This window comes from Aphanomyces astaci (genome assembly GCF_000520075.1).
Source record: "Aphanomyces astaci strain APO3 unplaced genomic scaffold supercont1.22, whole genome shotgun sequence".
Lineage (NCBI taxonomy): Eukaryota > Oomycota > Saprolegniomycetes > Saprolegniales > Verrucalvaceae > Aphanomyces > Aphanomyces astaci.
The window spans coordinates 745,059-767,829 of NW_009798285.1; the positions used below are offsets into that span (position 1 = coordinate 745,059).

Genomic DNA, 22,771 nt, shown 5'->3' on the forward strand with positions numbered 1-22,771 from the left:
ACCAATCCGTCTCGGCCATTTGAATTATCCGGATAATGTGGGATTCATCCGGTAAAAGTTAATATCTTGCGCGCGCCATCACACAAATCGTGCGGATTCATGGGGAACGCAGGGTGGCTCCGTCGCCGATGCTTAAGACACTATGGTACACGGAAGTCTGTGTCGGCAACGAGCAAGTCGACGTCATGCATAATGGGTTATCCAGTCTATGACTTTGTCGAGGAGGTGTTGATCTGCATGACGTACAAGTATTCAATCGAGATGGACATTGTGGAGAACCACCGTGTCGACGACGCACCAACAAGAACGAATGGCGCGGGCATGCCCGGCGCGCGTACGCAGGTAGTTTGATGGATCGACTCGAGCCACATCGATCCAAGGGGATGCACTGCTTGTGTACAACGACAGATTGTCCACGGCAACAACGTGGTGGCATTCAGTAGTCAGCCACTCCTCCGATGAATTCTTCCAGCATCTCCTCGACTTTTGGCGGAGATTCCGTCTTCTCTGCGACCACCACGCCTGGCACAACAACGGTGGCAGCAACCTTCGCGGCTTGCACTCGTGCTTCCAACTCGTCGACGCGCTGGCGCTGTAGACGATCCGCGTCAAGCTTTGCCTGCAGTGCCTTCTGTTCTACCAAGAGGATCTCGATCTGCGCGAGTGCCATTGCCTTGGCCTGCTTGATGCGCGTCAAGTCCGCCTGTAGCGCGTCGAGCTCGGCTTCCATGATGATGCTCGGTTTATTCAGATGGGAGAATTGACCAATCACGGGAAAGATGCCTCAAGAATTTTATTGGGACGAGGGACGTTAAAATAATGGGACAAGTACAATTAAATTTCGTGGGTTTTAATACAAACCCCCTGTTGAATTTGATATTTTATATAATTAGAAGGCTTCAGAATAAAATTACACTACAATAATCGAGTGGCCCTAACACAATAGAACGCATCAAGAACCATGTCGGACACCCTGCCAGTGCCTGGCCATGCCGAAGACGTCGCGGCGCCGCCCGCCCCTGAAGATGTCGCTTCCATGTTTGACTTGAAGAAGAAGAGGAAGAAGACCACGAAGAAGGTATGTCATGCTTGCTAGGAACGTAGGGACATGGATTTGATCGTCGTGGGGAGTGTAGAAGGCCAAAGACGACGCGGGGGATGCCGCCAACGACGACGATGCGGCCACCGTCGACACTGCCGCCGCCAGTGGCAGCAGCACCGACAACAAGAATGCTGTGGATGTGGCTGTTGCCAGCACCACGTGCGCGTACACGTACGAAGACATGTTGGATCGCATCATGAACAAACTGCACGAGAACAACCCGGACTTGGCGGACCGCAAGAAAGCGATCATCAAGCCTCCGCAACTCATGCGCGTGGGCACAAAGAAGACGTTGTGGGTCAACTTCCAGGAGATCTGCAAGATGATGCACCGCAACCCCGAGCACGTGCTGCAGTTTACGTTGTCGGAATTGGGGACGGAAGGCAACTTGGACGGCACGCAGCGCCTGATCATCCGCGGGCGGTACGTCCCCAAGTACATTGAGTCGCTCCTTCGGAAGTACATCACGGAGTACGTGACATGCCAAATGTGCCGCTCCCCCAACACGACCCTCACCCGCGACAACGTGACGCGATTGCATTTCGTCAACTGCCAAGAATGCGAGTCCAGCCGCTCCGTCGCGGTCATCCGATCGGGGTTTCATGCCACCACCCGCGCCGATCGTCGGGCGGCCAAGAAGTAGACACGTTAATACAGATGAGATGTTGGATGATACACTGCGATGGTGGACACCCGATATGTGTGTGGGGTGATGGACAATGGATCGTGTAGTTAAGTTGGTATGGGACTTACCTGTACGTCATTGAATGAAGGCATGAAGTATAATGTCGAGAAGGAGAGGGCAGCATGCAGCGTGGATGTAATGCAGTCAGAGAGAGCATGATGATTGTGGAGCATGTCGCGAAGAAGGGGTAGCGTGCAGCGTGGATGTGATGCAGCCAGAGAGAGCATGATGATTGTGGAGCATGTCGCGAAGGATGCAGCGTGGATGTGATGCAGTTCATGGTACGCTACATGACCAGGGAGTGTCTTGGTGAGTCACGCACTGACGTGCACAAGGCGCTGTCAAGATCCAGATGCGGACCATCCTGGCGTGTCGTTGGGTGTTGTGGGACTGGACGTTCAAATGGAATATGGCGTTAAATTGCGTGGTATATGGCGTTAAAACGATGGGGTAACGGTTTTTTTTCAAAGTTTTTTTTGGCGATGTTACTTCGCCCCCGCCTTTCTTTTCAGCAAATTGGATTGGTCCGTCGACAAATTGAGCGATTGTGATTGGTCAGGTTTACGAACGACCAAGATCGACATCCACGATGGTAATGTCCAAAGTTGGTAATACCCGGTAGTAGTATGTCCAACTTCAAAGTAGCAACATACTCCAACCAATAACTGTTATTAATAAGACTAAGCTTAGTATGTATAGTACTGTACTCGGTTTATAATTGATGCACACGTTGTAACTTGCTGTTCACTCAAGATGAAAGCACAGCATTCTGCCAGGTAGTACAGGCCAGTGTTGGACGACCTGCCCTCACATGTGAAACTCGTGATATGGTCGTTTGTAAGCAAGTCCACTTGTATGCCAGGGTTATGCTACCTCGAGCCACATGCACAGACATTACTTTTCACTCATGTCTTCTTGACATGGGTGGGACCAAATGTATTATGTAATGCACTGCTACAGTATCGACAACGCCCATTGTGCAGCCTTCACACAGTGTAGTAGGTAAGTAGCCCATGTATATTACATAGTGTATTGTACTTACTACTAGTAGTATATGTTTCAACGGGGCATTGTATACGCATGTGTAGTTAGTTGAATGAGGAAGAATGCCGAGGTAAGCTTATAACGGCAATTTCGAAGTTGGGACGAGTATGCACCGCCTTTCAGTTCACTGGAAGTTTCCATCCCCCCCTCGCTCGCCCTTGTCGTCGTCCACACGTCTCACTACCGATATACTAGTAGTATGTAGTAAGTAGTACTGTATAGGCTGACATAGTCGTACCCTGGCTCGGTTCTTGCCGCCTTGACAGGATCGGTGTCGCACGTTGACTCGAGAGCGGCGTCGCAGCTCAGTGGTTTCAATTTCGACCAATGAGAGCGCACCAGTGAGCGGTTGAGGTCCAGAAATAGATCCCGAAAACTAGCTTTTGTGGCGTTCTTTTTTTGTTTTGCATTCGTACTACAAACTACCACGATGCCAACTATCAGCAGCAGGTTCCAGAAGCGTCGGATCATGGCATTCAGCGTGCAATCCTTTGCAGAAATCCATCGAAACGGTCCAAAAGAACCACGAACGCCTGTATCCTAACTTACTTACTACCCATGTACTACTTACTACATGTGTATCCAGAATGTCGAAAGGTTGCGAAAAAATCGGCTGAAAAAAAGAAGCAAAAAAACCTCAAATGGCCAGTTTTCCAACGTTATTTGTTGTTGCATGTACGTCGTCATGTTCTTGGTCTCATTTTCCAATTCTTGGAGCGATGGCAACGTGTCGATATGTACAGGTGCGGCCGCTGGCGCCGCCAGACGTGATCTTGTGCCGTGACCTGTGCACGGACATGGACGTAGTGCTGAAGCGGAATGAAAGCACCCCCGTGGACGCCGGCGTCGAGTGTGCGATCTACCACATGCTCCATGCCGCAGGAGGACACCAGAACATTCTGCCCCTTCTCGAATGCATCCACGACGACGACTCGCACGTGTGCCTCGTGCTGGAGTACTGTCCGAACGGCGATCTATTCGACCTTGTCCTTGCAAACAAGCGCATTGGCACCCACATGTCCCTCGTGTACCTCGAGCAACTCTCGTCGGCGGTTGTGACACTCCACGCGCTCGGGTACGCGCACGGCGATCTGTCCTTAGAAAACGTCCTTCTTGGCCGGGACATGCAAGTTCAACTCATGGATTTTGGCGCGGCGGTTCCGCTCCATGTTCCTACGACCTGGGCTGGTGGCAAGCGCAACTATATGGCGCCGGAAATCTTCACTGGATTGCCATGGGACCCCGCGGCTGCGGACGTGTGGGCCCTTGCGATGACGTTCTTTGCCATGCTCACGGGTGACTTTCTCCTGGACGACTCAGTCGTTCGCGACCCGATCTACCCTATTCTCGTTCAACAAGGCTTCCGCGGCGTCCTCCATCATATGCCGCAGTGGGCAGCGCTTGTTCCCGAAGCCTTCGTGCCGCTCCTCGAGCAAATGCTTCTAGTCGACCCGCGCGCGCGCCTCTCCATGACGTCGGTGTTGCAGTACGCCAAATTTCTCTTGGCGCTCCTCCTCCATGAAGAGTCTGCGTCGTTGCGACCACCCTCGCCGACTCGGTCGCATTCCCCGCGCCACAAGATCATGCGTCCTCGGACGTTGTATCGATTCAACGATATTTATGCGCGGATTCCTGCCGCCGCCACGACACCCGCGTTTATCCGTTGCATCTGAATACTTCCTTATTTAAAATGATATTCTATAAATGAAACAAATGAGTCTCGTCATTTTCATCGGTATTGCACAAGACGCATGGCGGTCTGGGGGCGGCGCGGTGGCAAGGCCGTCGCCGCCGACTTGTCGGCCTGTCGCCTCTGCTGTACTTGTTGGTGATGCTGTAGTTGCAACTTGGACGGAATCGCATGATGGTACCCCAAGTGCCCCGTCGCATTGAGCATGGCCTCGGTGGACGTGCCGCTAGTCGTCGAAGGACGCCGTCGCGGGGTCGGCCGGTACCCCGTCATGGGTGCGACGACGCCCAAGCCCACACTCTTGTTGAGGCTGAGTTCCCATCGTGATACTCCCAGGGATTTCCATAGGCGTGGGGTATCAGCTGCCCGATACCAGCGAAAGCACACTTGCATGGCCATGCCCAACGACCTACGAGTGACAACCTTGAAAGTAACTTGACCAAGCGATGACGCAGAGTAGTAAGTACCTAGTGTCGAGGAACGAGAGGATGGCTTCGCGGTGAGCAGACCGCAGGGCCGCGTCGCCATCGGGAGCTGAATAAGGAGAAAGAAACCAAGTCTCAACAGTGGTTATGAGAGTGTAAGGACACCTGTGGATCGAAGCACCAGGCGGCGGCGGGCGTTCTCTTCTTTGGCTAATGCAAAAAGCGATGACGAGATTGTTGTCTAGTATAGACAGACACATATAGATGCATGTATGTATGTACATGTCGTAAACTCGAGACGAGTGACGTCGTTGGATGCTTCGTCCTCGGGCAGGTCGTCGAATCGATTGCGGCGGGTCATGTCGGCCTCCCGACGGAGTAACAGCCGCACCACGCGAAAGTGGCCTTTCCGGGCGGCATAGAAAAGCGCGGTTTCGACATCCTACATATCTCTCGCTTGTTCATGCAACCAAACGGGACGACGGGGTACCTTGTTTACGGCGTGGATGTTGGCTCCCTTGTCTAGGAAACACTCGACGACGTGCACATGACCACCGTAGCATGCCAAATGCAATGCCGTTTCGCCCATCTACAGTCGCGGGTACGTAGGTATATCGCATCAACGAGATGTATGGACATTACGTCGTTTGTGTGGTCAACGGGCCATCCAAACGACAGCAACAGTTGCGCGATTTCCAAGTGACCTCGGGACGAGGCATGATGTAGTGGGGAAAACCCTTTCTACACGGGCAGTTCAACCTTGACAAGTGTAACACAGGGAACCGACATACCATGCCGATGCAGTGGGTGGGCGTGAGCATGCGCTGATGCAGCAACAAGTAGATCGCCTTTGTGTTGCCTTTCTCGGCCGCAACGAGAACTTGCTGCGCCAACCGCTTGCGCTCTTTGCCCATCAATCCCGTGAGTTGGTCGGCATATTGTTCGTTCTATCCCAAAGCAGCGTGAATAATGTCCACGTTGTCCAACGCCCAGCCACAACAGGCATGTACGTACGGGTCTCAACTCGTTTGGCGGCAACGTTTCTGGTGATTTCAGCTTGCGTGGTGGTGCCTTGGTCTTCTTCCTCGTCAATGTCGCGGGCGCTGCAGACGCTGTCGTGGGCCGCGGTAGATCGTCGGCAAACAGGAACAGCGCCGCCGCCGCGACTTGATTGCTCCCACGCAGCACCATGAGTTGCCACTGCTATATATAGTGGGCGTTTCGGAACTCCTTATCACGGTCGCGCCCTTCCTCACGCTTCATGCATGCTCCTTCTCCATCTGCAGAAGCATGGTCTGCATGTTTCCAGCAGAAAGGACACCTTGGAACGTCTTCATTTCACCGACAGCTTCTTGAAAAGTGCGCGAAAAGCGCGCCAACGGGCTCGCCACCATTGTTGTTGTCCGGATATATGATCCGGATAAAAGGACCATCTTGAACAGGTTGGTTTTCATCAGTACTTTCAAATGCATCAACACTCTCAAGGTCGAGGTCATGAGCGCAAGCAGGCGACGACCGTGCGGCCTGCACAGGACGAGCTACCGGGTACACTGGCAGACGTGGAGGAATGCGTCGCTCGCTTGAAGAAGCACGTGCATGACGCGTCGCTTCCGCAGTCCATTCGCCGCAAGATTCAAACGGTGCATGCGGCGGTCCAAAGTTTGCGCGCGAACGTCGACTCCGAGTTGGTGCACATACGCCCGACAACGTCTCCCCCGGAACGAAGCGAGTTCAACTGCGTGGAGATAGCGATGGAAAAACTTCAAAGGCGCATTCGTGCGGACAATCGGAAACGCATTGTCATGGACAGCGACGCTACCGAGTCGGAACCGGAGCAGGTCGTTGGTCCATCCGTGCCGATTCCACTCGTCAAGATGGAAGATCCGACTGTTAAAGACGAACGTAGTGGTGCGGAAGAAAGCGCAACCACCACTGTGGCAAAGAAGAAGCGGAAGCGCATCATTCGCATGAACGGATCAAGCGACGAAGGAGGAAAGGCGCCGCCGCATAAAGTCAAGGTGCCGCCACTCTTACCTCCGCACAACGCGCAGCAACCGTACGCATCCGACACTGAAACGGACGACAACATGACGACGACTGCTCCATCGCCGGCATCCAGAGCGACGAACGACCAGAACTCCACCACGTCCCCCTCAACCTCAAAGATCGCCCTTCCTCGTACTCCGTCCGCTGATGTGATCGACAAGCTTGACGGCGGAGATACTTCGATCCAGGAACCCGCGACGCCACCACCACCGCGACCGCCTCTTGTCGTCGCCAAGACCCGCCATGATCCATCCACGTACTCAGGCGATAGTTCCGACGATGAAATCGCCACGCCGACGCCGTTCGCTGCGTCGGCACCACCGCAAACCAAACCCCGCACTCCCCCTCGTCAACCACCCCCTCCGTCCATTCCATCCGCCGCACCTCCCGTCGCTCCAGCGCGTTCGCCATCCCGATCGACCACAGGCGGCGCGGCGGCTTCTTTGGTCGCCGCCACATCACCCGCCCTTCCTACCCAGCGTTCGGAGAGTACCGTCCATGCATGGACGAATCACGTAGACATGTCCATCTCGGACGACGACGACGTCATCGAAGTAAGCCCGTTGCATGCTTCCCCCCCCTCTGTGAACCCCGCGATCTCATCTTCGCCTTCATTGACCAAGCACTCGACGACGACCCCGCCTCCCAAAGCCCTTGACACGACACCGAACTCTGTACGACCACCAGGTCCCAGCAATGCAGCCTCCCAGACGTTCCATGCCAGCGATAAGAAGATCACTACCACCACCATGCCGCCACCGCCGCCATCCAACCCACCCACGACGCTGTCGGACGCCCTCGTCGCATCGGCCATCGACATCTCGTCCACTGACTCGTCCGATGACTCGTCGGATGAGAGTCCGCCGCGGAAGCGCGTGTCCGTGTGGCACACGACGCCCATGGCGAATGCAAACGCGGCCTCTTCAAGTGATGACGACGCCAGCAGTTCCGACGGCGAAGATGCCGCCGCCGCCGCCCGTACCCATCACAAACAACAACAACCACCACCACCCACCAAGACACTGCTGGCGTCGCCGCACCGAGGTCCGCTGTGGCCCAACTTGGACAAGTTCATTGGGATGCTCGTGCACCCGACGCGGCCGCGGCTGCTTCCACACAACTTTATCTTTCCCAAAGCCTATGCGTCCGTGGCGCATTACATGAGTGGACTGCAGCAAGCCATCGTCGAAGAGTGTCTATGCGCATTTGCCAACCACCCGCCGCCATCCCGCCATCCGCCGCTCGCGACCGTCACCATCGCCGCCGTGTCCACGTACAACCCATCGCTTCAATCCGTGCTCTTTCGGCTAACAAGACCCAAACCACTCAAAGCAGCTTCTTCGTCCATGTCTAGTCTGCTGCAATCCCATGACCTGCTCGTACTGTATCCATCGTCAGCACTTTCTCATCCTTGTAAGAAGAACAAGGCGACAACAACAACAGCATGTCCTCCAACTGGCATCCCCGCGATTGCCCTGTCGACTTCCCTCACTCAGGATGACCTTGTCGTGCTCGTGTCGCATGTCCACTCGATCGACACCCTAGCGTCATTTGACGTGCATGTCGTGGGAAACCTCACCACGGGCTCCCGCGAGTACCAGGCGGCGCTGTCTCTGTCGTCGTGGCCGGCGTCGCTGCAGACGATGGTCACGAGCGCCGTCGTGCCCACGTCCGCGTCGCTCGGCGTGCTTCCATTGACTTTGATTCCATCCCTGCAACAACACTTCAACCAACATCAGTTTCAAGCGATCCAAAGGGCGATTCACCAGCCCATGACGCTGATCCAAGGCCCCCCCGGCACGGGCAAGACACACACACAATCCTCGGCATCATCCAGTAAAACGATTATATTTATATCTATGCGAGATATGTTACGATCCGGTAGAGCGTTGCTGCGACAGCCGTCGAGCCGCCGCGCCAAGATCTCGGTAGGCGCCGCGCTCGGTGTCAACACGCAGCCCAATATCCGACTGCTCGTGACCGCGCCATCTAACGCCGCTGTCAACGTGATCATGCACAAGATCCAGGCGCAGATGCCTGACGTCGCCATGGTGCGGCTCGGACAGCCCACGTCGCCGTCCCTAGTGTGGCTTGAACACCTGATCGACCACGACAAGGCCAAGAACGTCAAGGGACACGACTGGAGTTCCCAGGAAGCCCGCGAGCGGCTGCTGGACGGCGCGCAGATCGTGTTTTGCACGCTCAGCGGCGCCGGGTCGTGGAGTATGTGGAACCCCAAGCGCAGCCATTTTGATGCGGTGATTGTCGACGAAGCCGCCCAGGTATATATATATACGAAACCCTCTGGTAGGCATATATGTTTCATATATACCTACCAGATGCGGGCTGTTATAGTGTCATGATGGCTTGTATATATTTATGTATATGTATATTGATATATGAAGGATGGGGGATACTGAAACACGATATATATATTTATGTATATGAGTAGGCCACGGAAGCGAGTAGCTTGATTCCACTGCGGTTTTGTGCCCAGCGATACATTTGGGTGGGCGACCACAAGCAACTGCCCGCCACGATTATGTCCACGGTACAATAATATTGTGAACGTCATATATATATATATATATATATATATATATATATGTCCCTGCATGGAGACATGCTGCTTGATGATACATGCCTGGATTTTCGTTGGTCTTATCTCAACTTTACACATGCAAGTCCAAGGCATTGGACTAATTTTGTTTTATTTGGACATTAGTAAGATATATACATGTACTAAAGTAGTTTGATTTGAGTATGAAGGAGCTATATACATGAACATATTTATATAAGTATAATAATGATAAAAAGTGGATATTTTATCAAGTATGAATATTATTTTTATTTTTTTTATACCTAGAGTTGTGCATTCTTTACTGTTAATTTCAAGTTCACAGTTCTATCGTTTTGAAAGAGTTAAGCTTGATATGTATATTAATAATACTAGTACATAATTTTATACGGTATGAATAATCATGTATAAAATTATATTCGTTGGTTTTGCATATGTGCGGTCATTTGGCATATCGCGAAACATCCGGATAATTAACCGTAAAAGTTGGCTGTACAATGCCATGATCTAAGGGCGATGTTCGCGATCGTAGCGCCTCTGTCGCATGGAGTACGACCACAGCTTGTTCCAGCGCCTCGTCAACAACCCGGTGAACCACGTGGTGTTGCTGCGGGAACAGTATCGCATGCACCCCGACATCTCGTCGCTGCCGTCGCGGCTGTTTTACTCGAACGTGCTCGTCAACGCCCGCCGCGACCCCCCCGACACGCCGTACCACGCGGCGGGGTTCCCGCCCTACATGTTTTACGATGTCACAGACGGCCTCCAGTCGCGCGTTGAGACATCGTACCGCAACGTGCCGGAAGTGACGTTCATCGCGTCGAGACTCGGGGAACTGCTCAAGGTGCCGTACGACTTTAAGAACAAAATCGGCATCATCTCCCCGTATAAAAGCCAAATCGAAGCGATCAAGGATGCGCTGCATGCCGCCAAGTTGACCAAAGCCAAGATTGAAGTGAACACCGTCGATGGGTTCCAGGGCCGAGAAAAGGTACAAAGCTTGATGGAGAAGATAGATGGGGGGAGGGTGTTGACATGACGTAGGAAATCATCATTGTGTCTTGTGTGCGCACCCTGCGCAGCGGAGACAACAGCTTCTGGGGCGACGTCCGCCGCATGAACGTGTCGCTCACTCGTGCTATCTCGAGCTGCTGGATCGTCGGCAACTCCAACCTGCTCAAGGAGAGTCCCGCGTGGGCCGAGCTGCTCGACGACTCGAAGCGCCGCAACGTGTACCAAAAGGTGGTGATCCAGCCGCCCACCAAAGTCATTCCGCCTCCTCATGCGCCGTGAAACCCGCCGCGTAACGGTCAACAACATTCTTCCCCCATTGAGTATACAATAGTCAAGATTCAAAGGAAAATGTGACCAACATTCCGCACACTTGACGATACAATAGTCAAGATTCAAAGGAAAATGTGACCAACATTCCGCCTGCTGGACGGACGGTATACAAACCGCAAGACACTGAAACCAAGCCGGATATCCATGTATTTTAATGTCCCCACATACAAATAGCAAGTAGATGTGTAACGAAATGCATTTTATTGAAATGCACCAGTCAAAACGGTCGAAATCAACGACGTGGACTTGTTGTCGGCGTTACATTGCTCAGAGTCAAGTCGTCGTCGTCGCCGCCGCCGCCTTCTTCTTCGCCTCAACTGCCGCCGCGACCGTCTTCTATTCCACCGCGATTAGCGATATGTGTCGCATGACTGTGTACAAAGGCCTCGGGCTGGACCAGTCCATACTCCTCGCAGACCTGATCGTCAAGCCCAAGCACAGTATCATCCACCAAAGCTACGACTGCCATGAACGTTTCCACAACACTGGCCTTCCGTCGCAACTGAACGCAGATGGATTTGGCATCGGGTGGTACGCCGAGAAGCTGTACAGCGCCAAGACCCGTGACGAGTTGCTCTTCAGCCCCAAGCGTCGCGTGTCGGACTCGTTCGACGGCGTCGTCATCCCCCGCAACAAAGAATACGAGACGCCATGCGTGTTTACGAGCATCTCCCCCGCATGGAACAATCGCAACCTCGTCCAACTCGCCGACAAAGTCAGGTACCACGGCATGGACGATTCCCATTTTCGCATCAACTTGACCCGTCCACGTAGCTCGCCGCTGTTCTTTGCGCATGTCCGCGCCGCGTCCATCGGTTCCTTGACGTCGGAAACCAATTGCCATCCATTCACGTTTGACAAGTACTTGTTCATGCACAACGGGTACAACATCCATCCATCCATCCGTCCATCCATCCCACTTCCTCCATGTCCATCTTCGTAGAGGCGTGTCAGACTTCCACAAGATCAAGCGCAAGCTCATCGACAGATTGAGCGATGTCGCATACAAAATGATTCGTGGCAGTACGGATTCCGAGCACTGGTGCGTATTTCTGCGACATGATGCGAATGACGTGATCGCGACGAATAGACTCACGATGACTTGTCTAGCTTTGCGCTGTTTCTGACGCATTTGGAGGAGCTCGGGTCCCTCGACCAAGAGTTTAGCGGCAAGGACATGCGCCACGCCTTGGGCACGACCATCCGTACCCTCAACCACCTGTGCCAGTAACTATGACTTCATATTTGTTGTTTTTTCAACAGCGTCATGATGACTCGTCTAGTGCCGCCGGGATCACGGAGCCGTCGCTGCTCAACTTTGCCGTCACCGACGGCGACACCCTCGTTGCGTACGTACGCACTTGTGTACTTCTACCTTCGTTCTTGCATGTACCATGAACATGGAAGACTGACCACGTGATGGCGTAGCACGCGGTATGTGAACGTGTCGTCGTCGGCGGCGGCGTCGCTGTACTTTTCATCGGGATCGCGATGGATCCGCAGCGTGGAACGGCCCAAAGAGTACATCATGCAGCGGGTACCAAAGATATATATATATATATATATATTGATATATATTGATATTTGGCAATAGCACAACAAGGAAGAAAAGGTGTTTGTGATGGCGTCGGAGCGCTTGTCCAATGAACCGAGCGACTGGCTTGAGGTACGATAATTGGAGGACGACATACATTCATGAGAATGTAGGTGCCGAAGAACTCGATTGTGACCGTGACCAAGGAAATGAACATTCAAATCTGCCCGATTGTGAGTCTCCTTGGCGACGAACCCGAGCCAGAAGTCGTGCCGCAATCCCCCGCCGTGCTGGAGAAGTCTTAACAATAGTACAAGTCGTCCTTCCTCCATTCATCACTGCTTTGGTCCAGCATGCTACTATACTCGTTGCATTGTTTGCATACACAGTCGCCTCTCCAAGGGTTCGAAGCACCACCGTTACATCATACAGAGTCGCCGCTCGGAGGTTTCGACGCGAGGCAGCAGCACTGTTTCCTTGACGCACTGTCCTTCCACGTCCCACATGAAGTCTATGTACTAGTACACCATGTTGCTGTGGACGACAGGTCGGTCATGTGGCGGTCGGTCGTGGTCGTCGGCTGGTGATTGGCGCGTTTTGATTGGCTCGGGCCGGGAGTTTTAATTAAATTTCATCGACTAGAATAAAATCATCTTGTACATTGTATACAATGTCTAATCGACACTTTGCCCAGCTCGTACCAGGGCCACGATGGGCACAAAGGGCAAACCGTTGGTTAGTGCACGAGTCGAACTTTGCGGGACCTGCACGTTGGTTGGTGGCCAAGGGTGGTGCGTCGATTGGCATCGCGCTAGCAATTGATCATTGCAAAAGCCTGGTTTACTTGCTTCTTTAGGTACGTACGTACACATGCAGCAGCAGCTCCGTCGTCGACATGATGATCGATCGGTGGGAATGACATGACGTGTTATGTTGTATAGAAATGGCTGATGAAATTGCTCTTGCGCGTGAACGCCTCGCCGCCAAGTTTGGCGACGTGCGCACCGGTGGCAAAGGCTCGGTGCGACGAAAGCACAAGGCCGCGCACAAGGTCCAACCTGGTGACGACAAGAAGTTGAACGCGGCGTTGAAGAAGCTCGGCGTGACCCCCATCCCTGGTGTCGAAGAAGTCAACTTGTTCAAGGCCGACGGCCAAGTGATTCACTTTGTGCAGCCCAAGGTGCAAGCGTCGATCGCGTCCAACACGTTCGCCGTCTCGGGCGCCGCCTCCACCAAATCGCTGCAGGAATTGCTCCCCGGCATCATCAACCAACTCGGCCCGGACAACCTCGCCAACTTGAAGCAGATTGCCGAAACCTACACCGCCATGCAGCGCAACGCCCAAGGCCACGCCGCCTTGGACGACGAAGACGACGACGACGTCCCCGACCTCGTCGAAAACTTCGAAGATGTGAGCGAACAAGACTAAGCGGCTCCCCCTCAACGAGGGCGATTTCGGCACTTCGTAGGAACCATATTTCTTCAATAGTACATGCAGACAGTACGCCAGGCTACAAACACTCTTGTGTTCCTTCGAATCACGCAATGAACGGGTACTAGTAATACTAGTAACTGGTTACTAGTACTACTAGTAGTAGTGAACGGGTACTCCTAGCCATCAACATGACGTTCGCCATGCCGGTACTACTAGTATTCTGTAGTCTATTAGTATGGCTAACTAGAGTATAGTAGATAGACCTCACTGATTGCATGTGCAGTACAGTAGTGTCCTGTTCTAGTACGGCTAGCTAGTAAGTTAGTAGTAGTATTCATAGTAGGCCGCGCTGAGTGTCATGAGAGTACTATTAATACTAGTGTCCAAGGCGTGTACTGTATCTCATAAATCACTGCGCATGTCGTACATACACTAGGTGTACTGATTACGGTGCTGTGTTTGGTCTACGCGATGCGGCGCACCGTGCCTTCCCCCGTGGCGCCGTCAAAGAAGAAGTAGTTGTTCAGAGGTTCGTCCTTCTTGGAGATGGCTTTGATCACTTCCTGGCCGAGGATGCCTGCGACGATGGCGCACACCGGCACCACGTCCGCCGTCGCCGTCGCCGCGAGGGTCGCGAGCTGACTGCGGTCGAAGAAGCCCGGGAGCCCCTGGCTCTCCAGTCGAGATGTGGCCAGCGCCACGAACTGGTCGGTCGTCGCAGCAGTGGGGAACGCATCGGTCGACTCCAGAAACTCCAGCAGCACTAGAGCATCCCGTCTTCACCACATGTTCAAGCAGATGACCAGGGCGGTGTACGTACGTTGATACGCAATGTAGGGCGCGGGGGTGACGGGGCTGCGCTTCCGCGTCGGTTGGAGGGAGCTCCATGGAACGAGCGCCGATGTTTCCAGCGACGCGTACGACACGTTGAGGTCGGGTGTGTCGGCTGCCACGGATGGGTCAGCGGATTGGACGTGGCGGCGGTAGACATGTTCGCTCCCCAAGTCGCAGAAGAATATGCCAGACAGACCAAACGCATGCCCGGCGTAGAATGCAATGTTCTTCTCGCGACTCAAGGTATCGAGGTACAGCTACTCGTGATGACGAGGAAGGTGTCAGTGAGTGGGACGATGTGAAGTGGGAAGACCTGGAGCTTTCGAGACGCCGACAGGGTGCAAATGACGCTGTACTGGTCAAAGTGGTCGCGGGGATAGTACTCGAGCGGCTTGGTGATCGCGTTCACCTTGACAAGCGGGTTGAGTTCCTGAACTGCCGCCAAGCACGCTTCAGCGCGCTACAACTTATGCGTTAGAGCAGAGGACAAGGGACAAGCGATGCGTACGTTGAGTCCGATCTGATCTTCAGTGAGGAAGAACTGAGTGTCCACATTGGCGCGTGTGACCACGTTCACGTCGTGCAGGGTGACGGACATGCCGGAGAGCACGAGATTCTTGGCGACTTCCGACCCGAGCTGGGTCATTCCACTGATGAGAATATGGGAGTTCTGCAGCCGTTTCTGCGCCTCCACTCCCCACAAACGCATCTGGCGATCATAAATGGCCGCTTCCTGCGCCGTCAGTTCTCCGTCCGCGCCACCGTCCTGTTCGTGCTTTGCCATGGTGTGCGCGCCTTGTGCAATCAATTCAAATGTTGGTTGGAAACCTCTTAAACCCGATCATGACAAGGATGTTAATCACGTGTGGTAGGAGTATGTATTTTAACAGTATATTTATTTAGGAAGGTAATATAAATTATGATAGGGACAGTTGGCAACATGCATTGTAACAGGTTTGGACCGTGGTTCAACCGGTCATATTTGTTGTGGGAGGTTATATCAATTGTGACAGGGATTGGCTGACCGACGGCAGTTCGTGGTGGAGTTTTTGAGGGCTGCTGCAAACATCATGAGTTCCAAGACCACGACCCCCGCAACCGACTCGACGGCCTTACTGGGCGCGGCGACCATCTACGGCACAGAATGCGCGGGTGTGAACAAGGAGTACCTCGTGTGCAAGAGCAATGACGAGAACCCTCGCGCGTGCCTCGTGCCTGGGGAGAAAGTCACGGCGTGCGTGCTGAAAACGCTGCGGGTGCTTGAGACCAACTGCGGCGACGCGTTCACCAAGTACAAGAACGCGCTAGACTCGAACTGGCATGAGTTGCAGGAATGCCGCAAGGAACAAGCGGCCCTCGAAGCGTGTTACAGAGACTGGAAGCACCCCAAGTCGACATAAGGCCACCTGTAGTCCGTTGGCCGCGGTCTGCCACGAGTATGTCCGACAGCCCTGTCCTTCTCGATCCATTCTGTATGCATCATTATCTGCAAAGTGAATAAACTCCGTCACATTCAACCATGCATGCATATGACGTGTTTGTGTTGGTCAAAATGTCGTCGTCGCCCATCCTCCTGTCTAAGCTGGTTAAATCGACCGCAAAAAGCCGACATGGTCGGTGAGGACTGCGAGAAGATTCGCGGCGGTCGCGTCTTGCGCCGCGGCCACCTTGGCTTGAACGCCGCCCGCCGCCTCCGCCACCACGGGATGCGCACGGACACGGGGCACGACCGCCTTGAACTGCTTGCACACATGCTGACCACGGACGTTGAGCGCGACGTGCGCTTGAACGACCGCCTTGAGGCTATCGATGCACCCTTTCTTGTCATCCGCAGCCTTGGCCTTCTTCTTGGGCTTTACGACCTTGGCCACCATGGCCACGAATAGCAGCACGTACGGACTCAGTTGAAACGCCCACAGCGACGCCAGGGACAACCCCCACGTGGACAACAGCTGGGCCTTGTCGTCACCAATGTCGTCACCAATGTCGTCACCAATGTCGGATTCTACCAACGAGTCGAACACAGTGACGTGCACGAGCTGCGTGGCCAGGGTGTCCAGGGTGGCACTGGCGCTTGCAAAGTCGCCCGAGATGGCGAGCAGCAGCGCGTCGGCTGCCGTCTGCGACACTGTCCACAACGGTGTCGCAGCTGCGTGGATGTGCTGGAGGCTTTGCACCACGGATTTGAACGTGTCAAAGTGACCCTCCAGGACCTACAACCACAATGTATATATATGCACAATGTATCATGATATCGACTCAGTCGCACACTAGTAGCTAGCCAACTAACGAGATTCATTGCACATATACACACATACAGTAGCTGGCAGTATCACCAAAACCACCCGCATATAAATAAACTAGTGCAAAGTTTATACATGTAGTTAGTACCTCGGACGTGGCGCCGGCCGCAACTCCCGACAGAATATGGGGCACACATGCGCGGAGCTGGAGCCACTGGGCCAGCAACGCCGGGTCGGCACTCGTGCGATCACACGACTGCGTCGAGTTTGGTTCATACAGGTATCGTCCGTTCGTTGTCTAGAACGGTGTCACATATGGTCCATCTGCTCGTCAACTTGTCGCAGATACGATACACTTTGTATACATGTATATATATACCTCGGGCACGGGCGGTGACCACGTAACTTGGACTTGGCGGTGGTAGTTTTGAGATAAGCCACATGACGTGGCATCCTGTACGAGCCGGTCGAGATCAGGAAGAAGGGGCAAAGTGGGCTGGAGCGTCAACTGGGTGTGCAAATGGCTGGTCGAAGTGCGCGAGAGGTCGACGAGCGCCGAGTGCACGAGCTCGGACGTGGCCACCGCTAGCATCTGCGATCGCTTCATCTTGTGCAGCAGAAACATGGTCATGTCTTGGGCTTTGGAAAACACGCCTACAACAACACAGTGTCACATGTTCGTCGTCGTCGCATATCATTGGTGTGTCGTCGTCACCGAGCTTGTACGCGCGCGAGATAAACTCGGGCGTGTCCCGCGCCGTGGTGCGATGCAGCGCCCGAACCGCGTCGCAGATGCGGCGGGCGTCGTCGACCTGTCCCAGTGCCAGCAGCGGGTCCAGCACCAAGTACGACAGCGAGTCCACTTGGATCTGCTTGACGTCGAGCTCCTGGTACCGGCCAAAGAAGGCGGTGCCAGCCCCAAGCAGCGCGTATATGCGACACAGTAGCAGCTTCATCTGAAAGTTGTAGGCGCTTTTCGCGAGCCCAGACTCCAAGCACGTGGCGGCGTGCAGCAGCCAATCGCGACGAGATTTCGTCTGCGACACTGTATCAGCAACGTCGACGACGTCCACGAGCAACAACACTGTGAGCAGCAGCAAGTCGTCGGTCACTTGAACCTCGCGCTGGCCGCCCACGGCTTGGTGGTTGAGCGGTTGGTTGGCATGGTACTCGTCCAACATGGCGTCCACCCGCCCCAGCAACGCCTCGACCGACAGTGTCGCATGTTCGCCGAGGAAGCGCAGCATCTTGCGCGCCGTCAGCGCATGGCGAAACCACTTGAGTTGGTCGTCATCGCCCACAGCAGCGCCTTGTTGGTGGCAGGCCGTGGAGAGCCTCGCTTGGCACGCCGTGACCCACGCCGCCTTGCCAGAATCCCCCAGCACCCCCGCGTACCGCTGGAGGTCTGTCACGCAGCATGCTTTACTCGCAAACCGATCCATGTACGGCACGATGGCGGCGACGACAACCGCCGCGTCCAGCTGGTCCTGGTCATTGTTGTCTGACGACGACGAGTCAGTGGCGTGGCGAACGGCGACTTCGACGCCAGCGAGCCACGGACCACGGAGTTTGTCCCCGTGCTGCTGCTGCAGCGTGTCGATGGTGTGCCGCAGGTGCGCGTGCGCGGCAGCCGTGCCGACGTGAAACGTGGCGTCGATGAGGCCGACCCAGAACGCCCAGTCATCCGCTGCGTGGAACGTCGTGAGGAGGTCCGTGTATGCGGCGGTGGCCGTGTGCCAGTCCTGAATGTCGGCAGCCAGCGACGCCTCCAGCACCTTTCGGTCGATGGCTTGCATGGGTCCGAGCTCGATTTCGTCGTCGGGGACGCCTACAAGATGGGGGGGGGTATAGTATCATCATCATATGGATAGCTATGCCATAGACAAAGCTAGCTACCAAACATGTATACTGTGACACGGTGTGCATCATACAAAGGTAGGTAGGAATACCTTGGCCTTCCAACGCCCGAGGCTTCGCCGCGTCGCCGCCACACTCACTTTCCTGACGAATAAACTCATGGAATGCTGCCATGGCCTCGTGTGGCTTGTCTTGAGCCTGCAGCAGCTGCACCAAGAGCAAGCCAAGCTCGCCGTTCGAGTCGGCGGGGTGGTCGCGGAGGGCCTTTATGAGCATTTTGTCGGCCAAGTGCAGCATCTTCACAGGCAGAGACTTTTCCACGGTCACTTGAAGCAGCATGCTCAAGCACGCCCAGCCTGTAGGTCGCGGTCAAGTGACAACACATACGACGACAACATGATGATCGTACCAACGTATTGCAGCGAGTGGAATGTCTTGTACATTTTGAACGCGAGCTGCTGCTGCTTGGCCAGCGACAACGATCGAGTGTACCCAAAGAACAACTGACAATGCATGTCCTTGTTGGTTGGGTGCGCGACCGCCGCATGCTCGTACGTCGACAGCATCTCGTCCGGCACCCCGCACAGCTTGAACACTAGCTGCATCGTGTGCAACAAGTTCTCGTCCGTGGGTTTCTTGAGCTGCACGCGACGCACGATACGAAGAGCGTCGTCGACCTTGCCCGTGCGCTCCAAGCAGTGCGCCTGCAACACTTGCACGAGGTCGATGTCGCAGATCTTCTTTTGGTTGCACAGCTTGATCGCGTTCTTGTACTGTCGGCCGTCAATCGCGTCATAAATTGGTCGCAGCAGTCGCATCAACTACGCACAATATCATCAGTCTGCGAGACCATCCAGATAGGTTCTGCAGTTCTCGCCGTCGGCGTACCTTCTCGACGTCCGCCATGGTCACTGGTTTTTTTTTTTGCCTGCCGGTGTTGTCGTTGTGTTACCACAAGTGATGTGAACACATTATCCGGATACGTGCGATCATCCGGAATTATTGATCGGGTTATCCGGAAAATTGCGAATGTTATCCGTACATAAGGTGGAGTTTCCAATTAAGTGCGACCACTCGGACTTTGCGAACCAACACAGTATTGTCAGGACCTGCGGCGGCGATGAATAGCATGACGGGGTTCCCTGGCGTGTCAAGCCTAGTGGAGCAACTGGACAGTACGTTCGCACCTCATGACACCTTGATGGCATGTGACATCGTTTGCTCACGCTGCTGGATGACTAGAGCAACTGCTCGTGGTGTTGCGGGATGGCCGACATCTTGTGGGCATCATTCGTAGTTTTGACCAATTTTGTACGTATGCACGCACACGTCCATTCTTTGCCAGGACAAAGCGGCGATGCGGATGGGTGCCCGAGATGATGATCGTGGTTCTTCCTGCGTAGCAAACATTGTGCTGGAAGGCACATGCGAGCGCCACGTTGTCGGCAACACATACTGCGACATCCCATTAGGGCTGTACATCATTCGGTATGGATGCATTTCCTCGTTCTTGAAGCAATCTTTCTCAACATCATCTCCATGCTCACATCGCGCTTGTCCTTCAAGGGGGGAGAACATTGTGCTCATGGGCGAACTGGTACATTCGTTCTCGTTCATGTGCCCATGCTCACATGAATCATTGCGACAGGATCAAGCCAAGGAAGCCGAGGACGTCAACCTCACGCGCAAATCGGCGGAAGAGGTGCTCACGGCCGAAATGGAGCAGAATGAGCAAGGGCTGCCCACCGTGCGGGACGCGTGGAACTTTGACCATCCGTCGCAACACTAATCCCATTCTGTTCTTCGTTCCACGATCTTCTTGGATAGACAATAGTATGTAATACATAATACTAGTAAGTATAACGTTACTATAATATCCGGCAACAATACAAAAAATACTTGGAAATATTAGTTATCATAGCTCTTGATATACTATTTATTTCTGCTGTTGGAGTTTACTGTCAGTCAGCCATACCTACTACTAGTATTAACAGTAACGTTAGGTAGTAATAACAAAAGTCAGAAATATCTTTTTTCTGCGGTATACAGTATTTTATGTGTAGCATCAGTAGGATATATTTATTACAATGTATACATATCTCCAGCTCAAAACAAAATACTACTCCGACATACTACTAACGTTAGTATTTATTAAGATTTATAACTAACTACTACTATTAATAGTATACCGTTTACCCCACTACTGTAGAACATAGGACAGTATATATATATATATATTGTCAAGTCGGTAGTAGGGTGGCGCTCAATCAAATGAGCAGAATCACCAAATCGAAGGCAGACGACGATCGATCGACCAATCAAAACCCAGATTACAAATCCAGTAGCCAATCGAATCCATTCTTCGACCATTTCAACATCGAATTCGTGTGTGAATGAAATTAGTGTGACATAGGGTAATCGATCGATCGATAAGTTGGCGAATCAGCACAAAAGTCAGCCAAATATATTGGGTAAAAGGACAATATATTAAATGATCGTTTCGGCCACGTCGGCGGCGGCGTCCGCCATGTCATCGCCGACCACATCATGGACTGTCATGTGATGATGCGCATGGAGGTGGGCGTGGTTCATGCTTTCAATGTGCATCTGCATGAGGTTCTGCTGCATCATGGACGACGGATCGTCCGAGTCGTCGACGAGCGACTGCAGGTGCAACGCGCCCGTGTTGGCATTCAAGTGGTAGCGCGAGCAGAATCGGCGGTACCATCCGGCGCTGGCTTTGAACGACACCATGTTGTACTTGGGGGCGATCTCCAGCGCCTTTTTCCGCACAAACGTCGAGCTGAGTCGGGACTCGTGCGTCTGCATCTCAAAGATGAGCCGGTACAGCTCGTCTTCGAACGCGGCGTTCCCGAGCTTGGAGCCGCGCTGCCGCAGGTCCCGCACGTGCTTGTTGCCTAGAAGGTACCGCTTCTGGACCTCGCCCTTGTTCTTGCGCAACTTGCGGATCGCTGACTCGGAGATGCCGTACCGCAGCGCCAGGTCCACGTGGGTGATCTTGGCGCCAGAGTCGATCACGTTGAGGATTTCCATGCGCTCCTTGTCCGTGAGCCGCTTCCCCGCCCCGCGCTTCTTGGGTTCCTGGAGCGCCATGGTCGCCGACGGCGATTGAGCCACTGACAAGGCTGCCGCCTGGCGTGCCGCCAACGACGTCGACGACATCGCGGCAGCCTTGTCTTTGTCGTCGTCGAGCAACAGTTGTTCTACAAGAAGGACATAAGGTATGACTTTGGAACAACCTGCATACTAGCAGTCAGCTTCTTGTCCATCGTGATACCGCGGGCGGCGCGCGCGGCAGCGACCTTGGGCACCGCTTGAAGGGGAAGCTTCACCAGCACGTGGATACGCTCGTCCTCTGGCGGCACTTCAAAGTACTTGCGCAGCTTGGAGAACACGGTCATCTCCTCGACAAGGCCGCCTACATGCATCTGCAGCACGACCTGCGCCCCCGGCTTTTCCAGCTTCTGAAGGATGTTCAAGTCAAGGGGGTCTTGGTTGCGGCATCGGTACAGCACCAACTCGTCGGCTTCGATCGACTCGAACGTTCGCGGTTTCTCCTTCAAGATGACTTGCTTCACCTGGCCGACGAGGTCCGTCGCGCCTGCAGCCACCACGAACGGGTTCTCCTTCTTCCCCGTGCCCACGAGCAGACACACCAAGACAAGTTGCTGGTCCATCGTGTCAGCGTAGTAGCGTTGGTTTCTCCAAATGGAAGCTGACTTATTGGACCAAATTCAAAGTAGATGTGCATATACAAACTTCCAGTCAAATGCCGCGGCCGTGAAGACGGACCTCCATGTCCCTCGGGAAGCTTCGTGTCAACTCCATCATGATGCCGCCCCAAATTTCACTTCCTTGGCGCGCAATTGGATCTTGCTACTGGTTCCTCGGCAATGTGCGGCGGACTTCGTTGGCGCGCCATGTAGGTGCGAT

General features: G+C 53.9%; 12 protein-coding genes across 18 annotated transcripts; 7 read left to right on the plus strand and 5 right to left on the minus strand.

Moving 5' to 3' along the window:
- Positions 1–163: 163 nt before the first annotated feature.
- H257_09343 (hypothetical protein) lies at positions 164–761 on the minus strand. The gene has a single exon (XM_009835537.1). The coding sequence runs from the start codon at positions 728–730 to the stop codon at positions 437–439; it is 294 nt and encodes a 97-aa protein (XP_009833839.1). The 5' UTR covers positions 731–761; the 3' UTR covers positions 164–436.
- Positions 762–897: 136 nt separating this feature from the next.
- H257_09344 (hypothetical protein) lies at positions 898–1,891 on the plus strand. The gene is made up of 2 exons (XM_009835538.1): positions 898–1,078; positions 1,137–1,891. The coding sequence occupies exons 1-2, from the start codon at positions 962–964 to the stop codon at positions 1,743–1,745; spliced, it is 726 nt and encodes a 241-aa protein (XP_009833840.1). The 5' UTR covers positions 898–961; the 3' UTR covers positions 1,746–1,891.
- Positions 1,892–3,513: 1,622 nt separating this feature from the next.
- Positions 3,514–6,146, minus strand: H257_09345 (hypothetical protein). Its single transcript, XM_009835539.1, has 8 exons — positions 5,961–6,146; positions 5,738–5,893; positions 5,589–5,687; positions 5,437–5,535; positions 5,229–5,388; positions 5,112–5,156; positions 4,989–5,055; positions 3,514–4,930 (listed from the first exon to the last, which is right to left on the minus strand). Exons 1-8 carry the CDS (start codon positions 6,135–6,137, stop codon positions 4,561–4,563), a joined length of 1,173 nt encoding a protein of 390 aa, XP_009833841.1. The 5' UTR covers positions 6,138–6,146; the 3' UTR covers positions 3,514–4,560.
- On the plus strand, positions 3,533–5,090 carry H257_09346 (CAMK/CAMKL protein kinase). Its single transcript, XM_009835540.1, has one exon. The coding sequence runs from the start codon at positions 3,551–3,553 to the stop codon at positions 4,502–4,504; it is 954 nt and encodes a 317-aa protein (XP_009833842.1). The 5' UTR covers positions 3,533–3,550; the 3' UTR covers positions 4,505–5,090.
- Positions 6,147–6,412: 266 nt separating the features above from the next.
- On the plus strand, positions 6,413–10,863 carry H257_09347 (the record flags this gene model as incomplete). 2 transcript variants are annotated; one of them, XM_009835541.1, is made up of 5 exons in its annotated part: positions 6,413–7,546; positions 7,616–9,274; positions 9,445–9,543; positions 10,103–10,561; positions 10,615–10,863. In XM_009835541.1, the coding sequence occupies 5 exons, from the start codon at positions 6,413–6,415 to the stop codon at positions 10,861–10,863; spliced, it is 3,600 nt and encodes a 1,199-aa protein (XP_009833843.1). The 2 variants fall into 2 exon arrangements, with proteins under 2 accessions (XP_009833843.1, XP_009833844.1); XM_009835542.1 differs by having other exon boundaries at positions 6,413–9,274.
- Positions 10,864–11,165: 302 nt separating this feature from the next.
- On the plus strand, positions 11,166–13,097 carry H257_09348 (hypothetical protein). 3 transcript variants are annotated; one of them, XM_009835545.1, is made up of 8 exons: positions 11,166–11,634; positions 11,689–11,796; positions 11,858–11,956; positions 12,025–12,141; positions 12,198–12,263; positions 12,343–12,451; positions 12,509–12,580; positions 12,622–13,097. In XM_009835545.1, the coding sequence occupies exons 1-8, from the start codon at positions 11,273–11,275 to the stop codon at positions 12,751–12,753; spliced, it is 1,065 nt and encodes a 354-aa protein (XP_009833847.1). In that variant the 5' UTR covers positions 11,166–11,272; the 3' UTR covers positions 12,754–13,097. The 3 variants fall into 3 exon arrangements, with proteins under 3 accessions (XP_009833847.1, XP_009833845.1, XP_009833846.1); XM_009835543.1 differs by having other exon boundaries at positions 12,509–13,097; XM_009835544.1 differs by lacking the exons at positions 12,343–12,451; positions 12,509–12,580; positions 12,622–13,097 and having other exon boundaries at positions 12,198–12,341.
- An 80-nt stretch (positions 13,098–13,177) lies between these two features.
- On the plus strand, positions 13,178–13,968 carry H257_09349 (hypothetical protein). Its single transcript, XM_009835546.1, has 2 exons — positions 13,178–13,304; positions 13,390–13,968. The coding sequence occupies exon 2, from the start codon at positions 13,392–13,394 to the stop codon at positions 13,875–13,877; it is 486 nt and encodes a 161-aa protein (XP_009833848.1). The 5' UTR covers positions 13,178–13,304; positions 13,390–13,391; the 3' UTR covers positions 13,878–13,968.
- Positions 13,969–14,209: 241 nt separating this feature from the next.
- H257_09350 (hypothetical protein) lies at positions 14,210–15,523 on the minus strand. The gene is made up of 4 exons (XM_009835547.1): positions 15,226–15,523; positions 15,031–15,177; positions 14,704–14,974; positions 14,210–14,646 (listed from the first exon to the last, which is right to left on the minus strand). The coding sequence occupies exons 1-4, from the start codon at positions 15,499–15,501 to the stop codon at positions 14,348–14,350; spliced, it is 993 nt and encodes a 330-aa protein (XP_009833849.1). The 5' UTR covers positions 15,502–15,523; the 3' UTR covers positions 14,210–14,347.
- Positions 15,524–15,757: 234 nt separating this feature from the next.
- Positions 15,758–19,743, minus strand: H257_09351. Of its 2 annotated transcripts, XM_009835549.1 has the most exons (7): positions 19,706–19,743; positions 19,227–19,638; positions 18,910–19,173; positions 17,676–18,788; positions 17,340–17,614; positions 17,109–17,258; positions 15,758–16,930 (listed from the first exon to the last, which is right to left on the minus strand). In XM_009835549.1, the coding sequence occupies exons 1-7, from the start codon at positions 19,721–19,723 to the stop codon at positions 16,304–16,306; spliced, it is 2,859 nt and encodes a 952-aa protein (XP_009833851.1). In that variant the 5' UTR covers positions 19,724–19,743; the 3' UTR covers positions 15,758–16,303. The 2 variants fall into 2 exon arrangements, with proteins under 2 accessions (XP_009833851.1, XP_009833850.1); XM_009835548.1 differs by having other exon boundaries at positions 17,340–18,788.
- Positions 15,788–16,117, plus strand: H257_09352 (hypothetical protein; the record flags this gene model as incomplete). Its single annotated transcript, XM_009835550.1, has 1 exon — positions 15,788–16,117. The coding sequence occupies one exon, from the start codon at positions 15,788–15,790 to the stop codon at positions 16,115–16,117; it is 330 nt and encodes a 109-aa protein (XP_009833852.1).
- Positions 19,744–19,900: 157 nt separating the features above from the next.
- H257_09353 (hypothetical protein) lies at positions 19,901–20,686 on the plus strand. 3 transcript variants are annotated; one of them, XM_009835551.1, is made up of 5 exons: positions 19,901–19,992; positions 20,060–20,128; positions 20,221–20,305; positions 20,384–20,414; positions 20,466–20,686. In XM_009835551.1, exons 1-5 carry the CDS (start codon positions 19,938–19,940, stop codon positions 20,604–20,606), a joined length of 381 nt encoding a protein of 126 aa, XP_009833853.1. In that variant the 5' UTR covers positions 19,901–19,937; the 3' UTR covers positions 20,607–20,686. The 3 variants fall into 3 exon arrangements, with proteins under 3 accessions (XP_009833853.1, XP_009833854.1, XP_009833855.1); XM_009835552.1 differs by having other exon boundaries at positions 20,060–20,305; XM_009835553.1 differs by having other exon boundaries at positions 20,221–20,414.
- Positions 20,687–21,233: 547 nt separating this feature from the next.
- On the minus strand, positions 21,234–22,729 carry H257_09354 (hypothetical protein). The gene is made up of 2 exons (XM_009835554.1): positions 22,086–22,729; positions 21,234–22,041 (listed from the first exon to the last, which is right to left on the minus strand). Exons 1-2 carry the CDS (start codon positions 22,513–22,515, stop codon positions 21,305–21,307), a joined length of 1,167 nt encoding a protein of 388 aa, XP_009833856.1. The 5' UTR covers positions 22,516–22,729; the 3' UTR covers positions 21,234–21,304.
- Between the last annotated feature and the right edge of the window lie 42 nt (positions 22,730–22,771).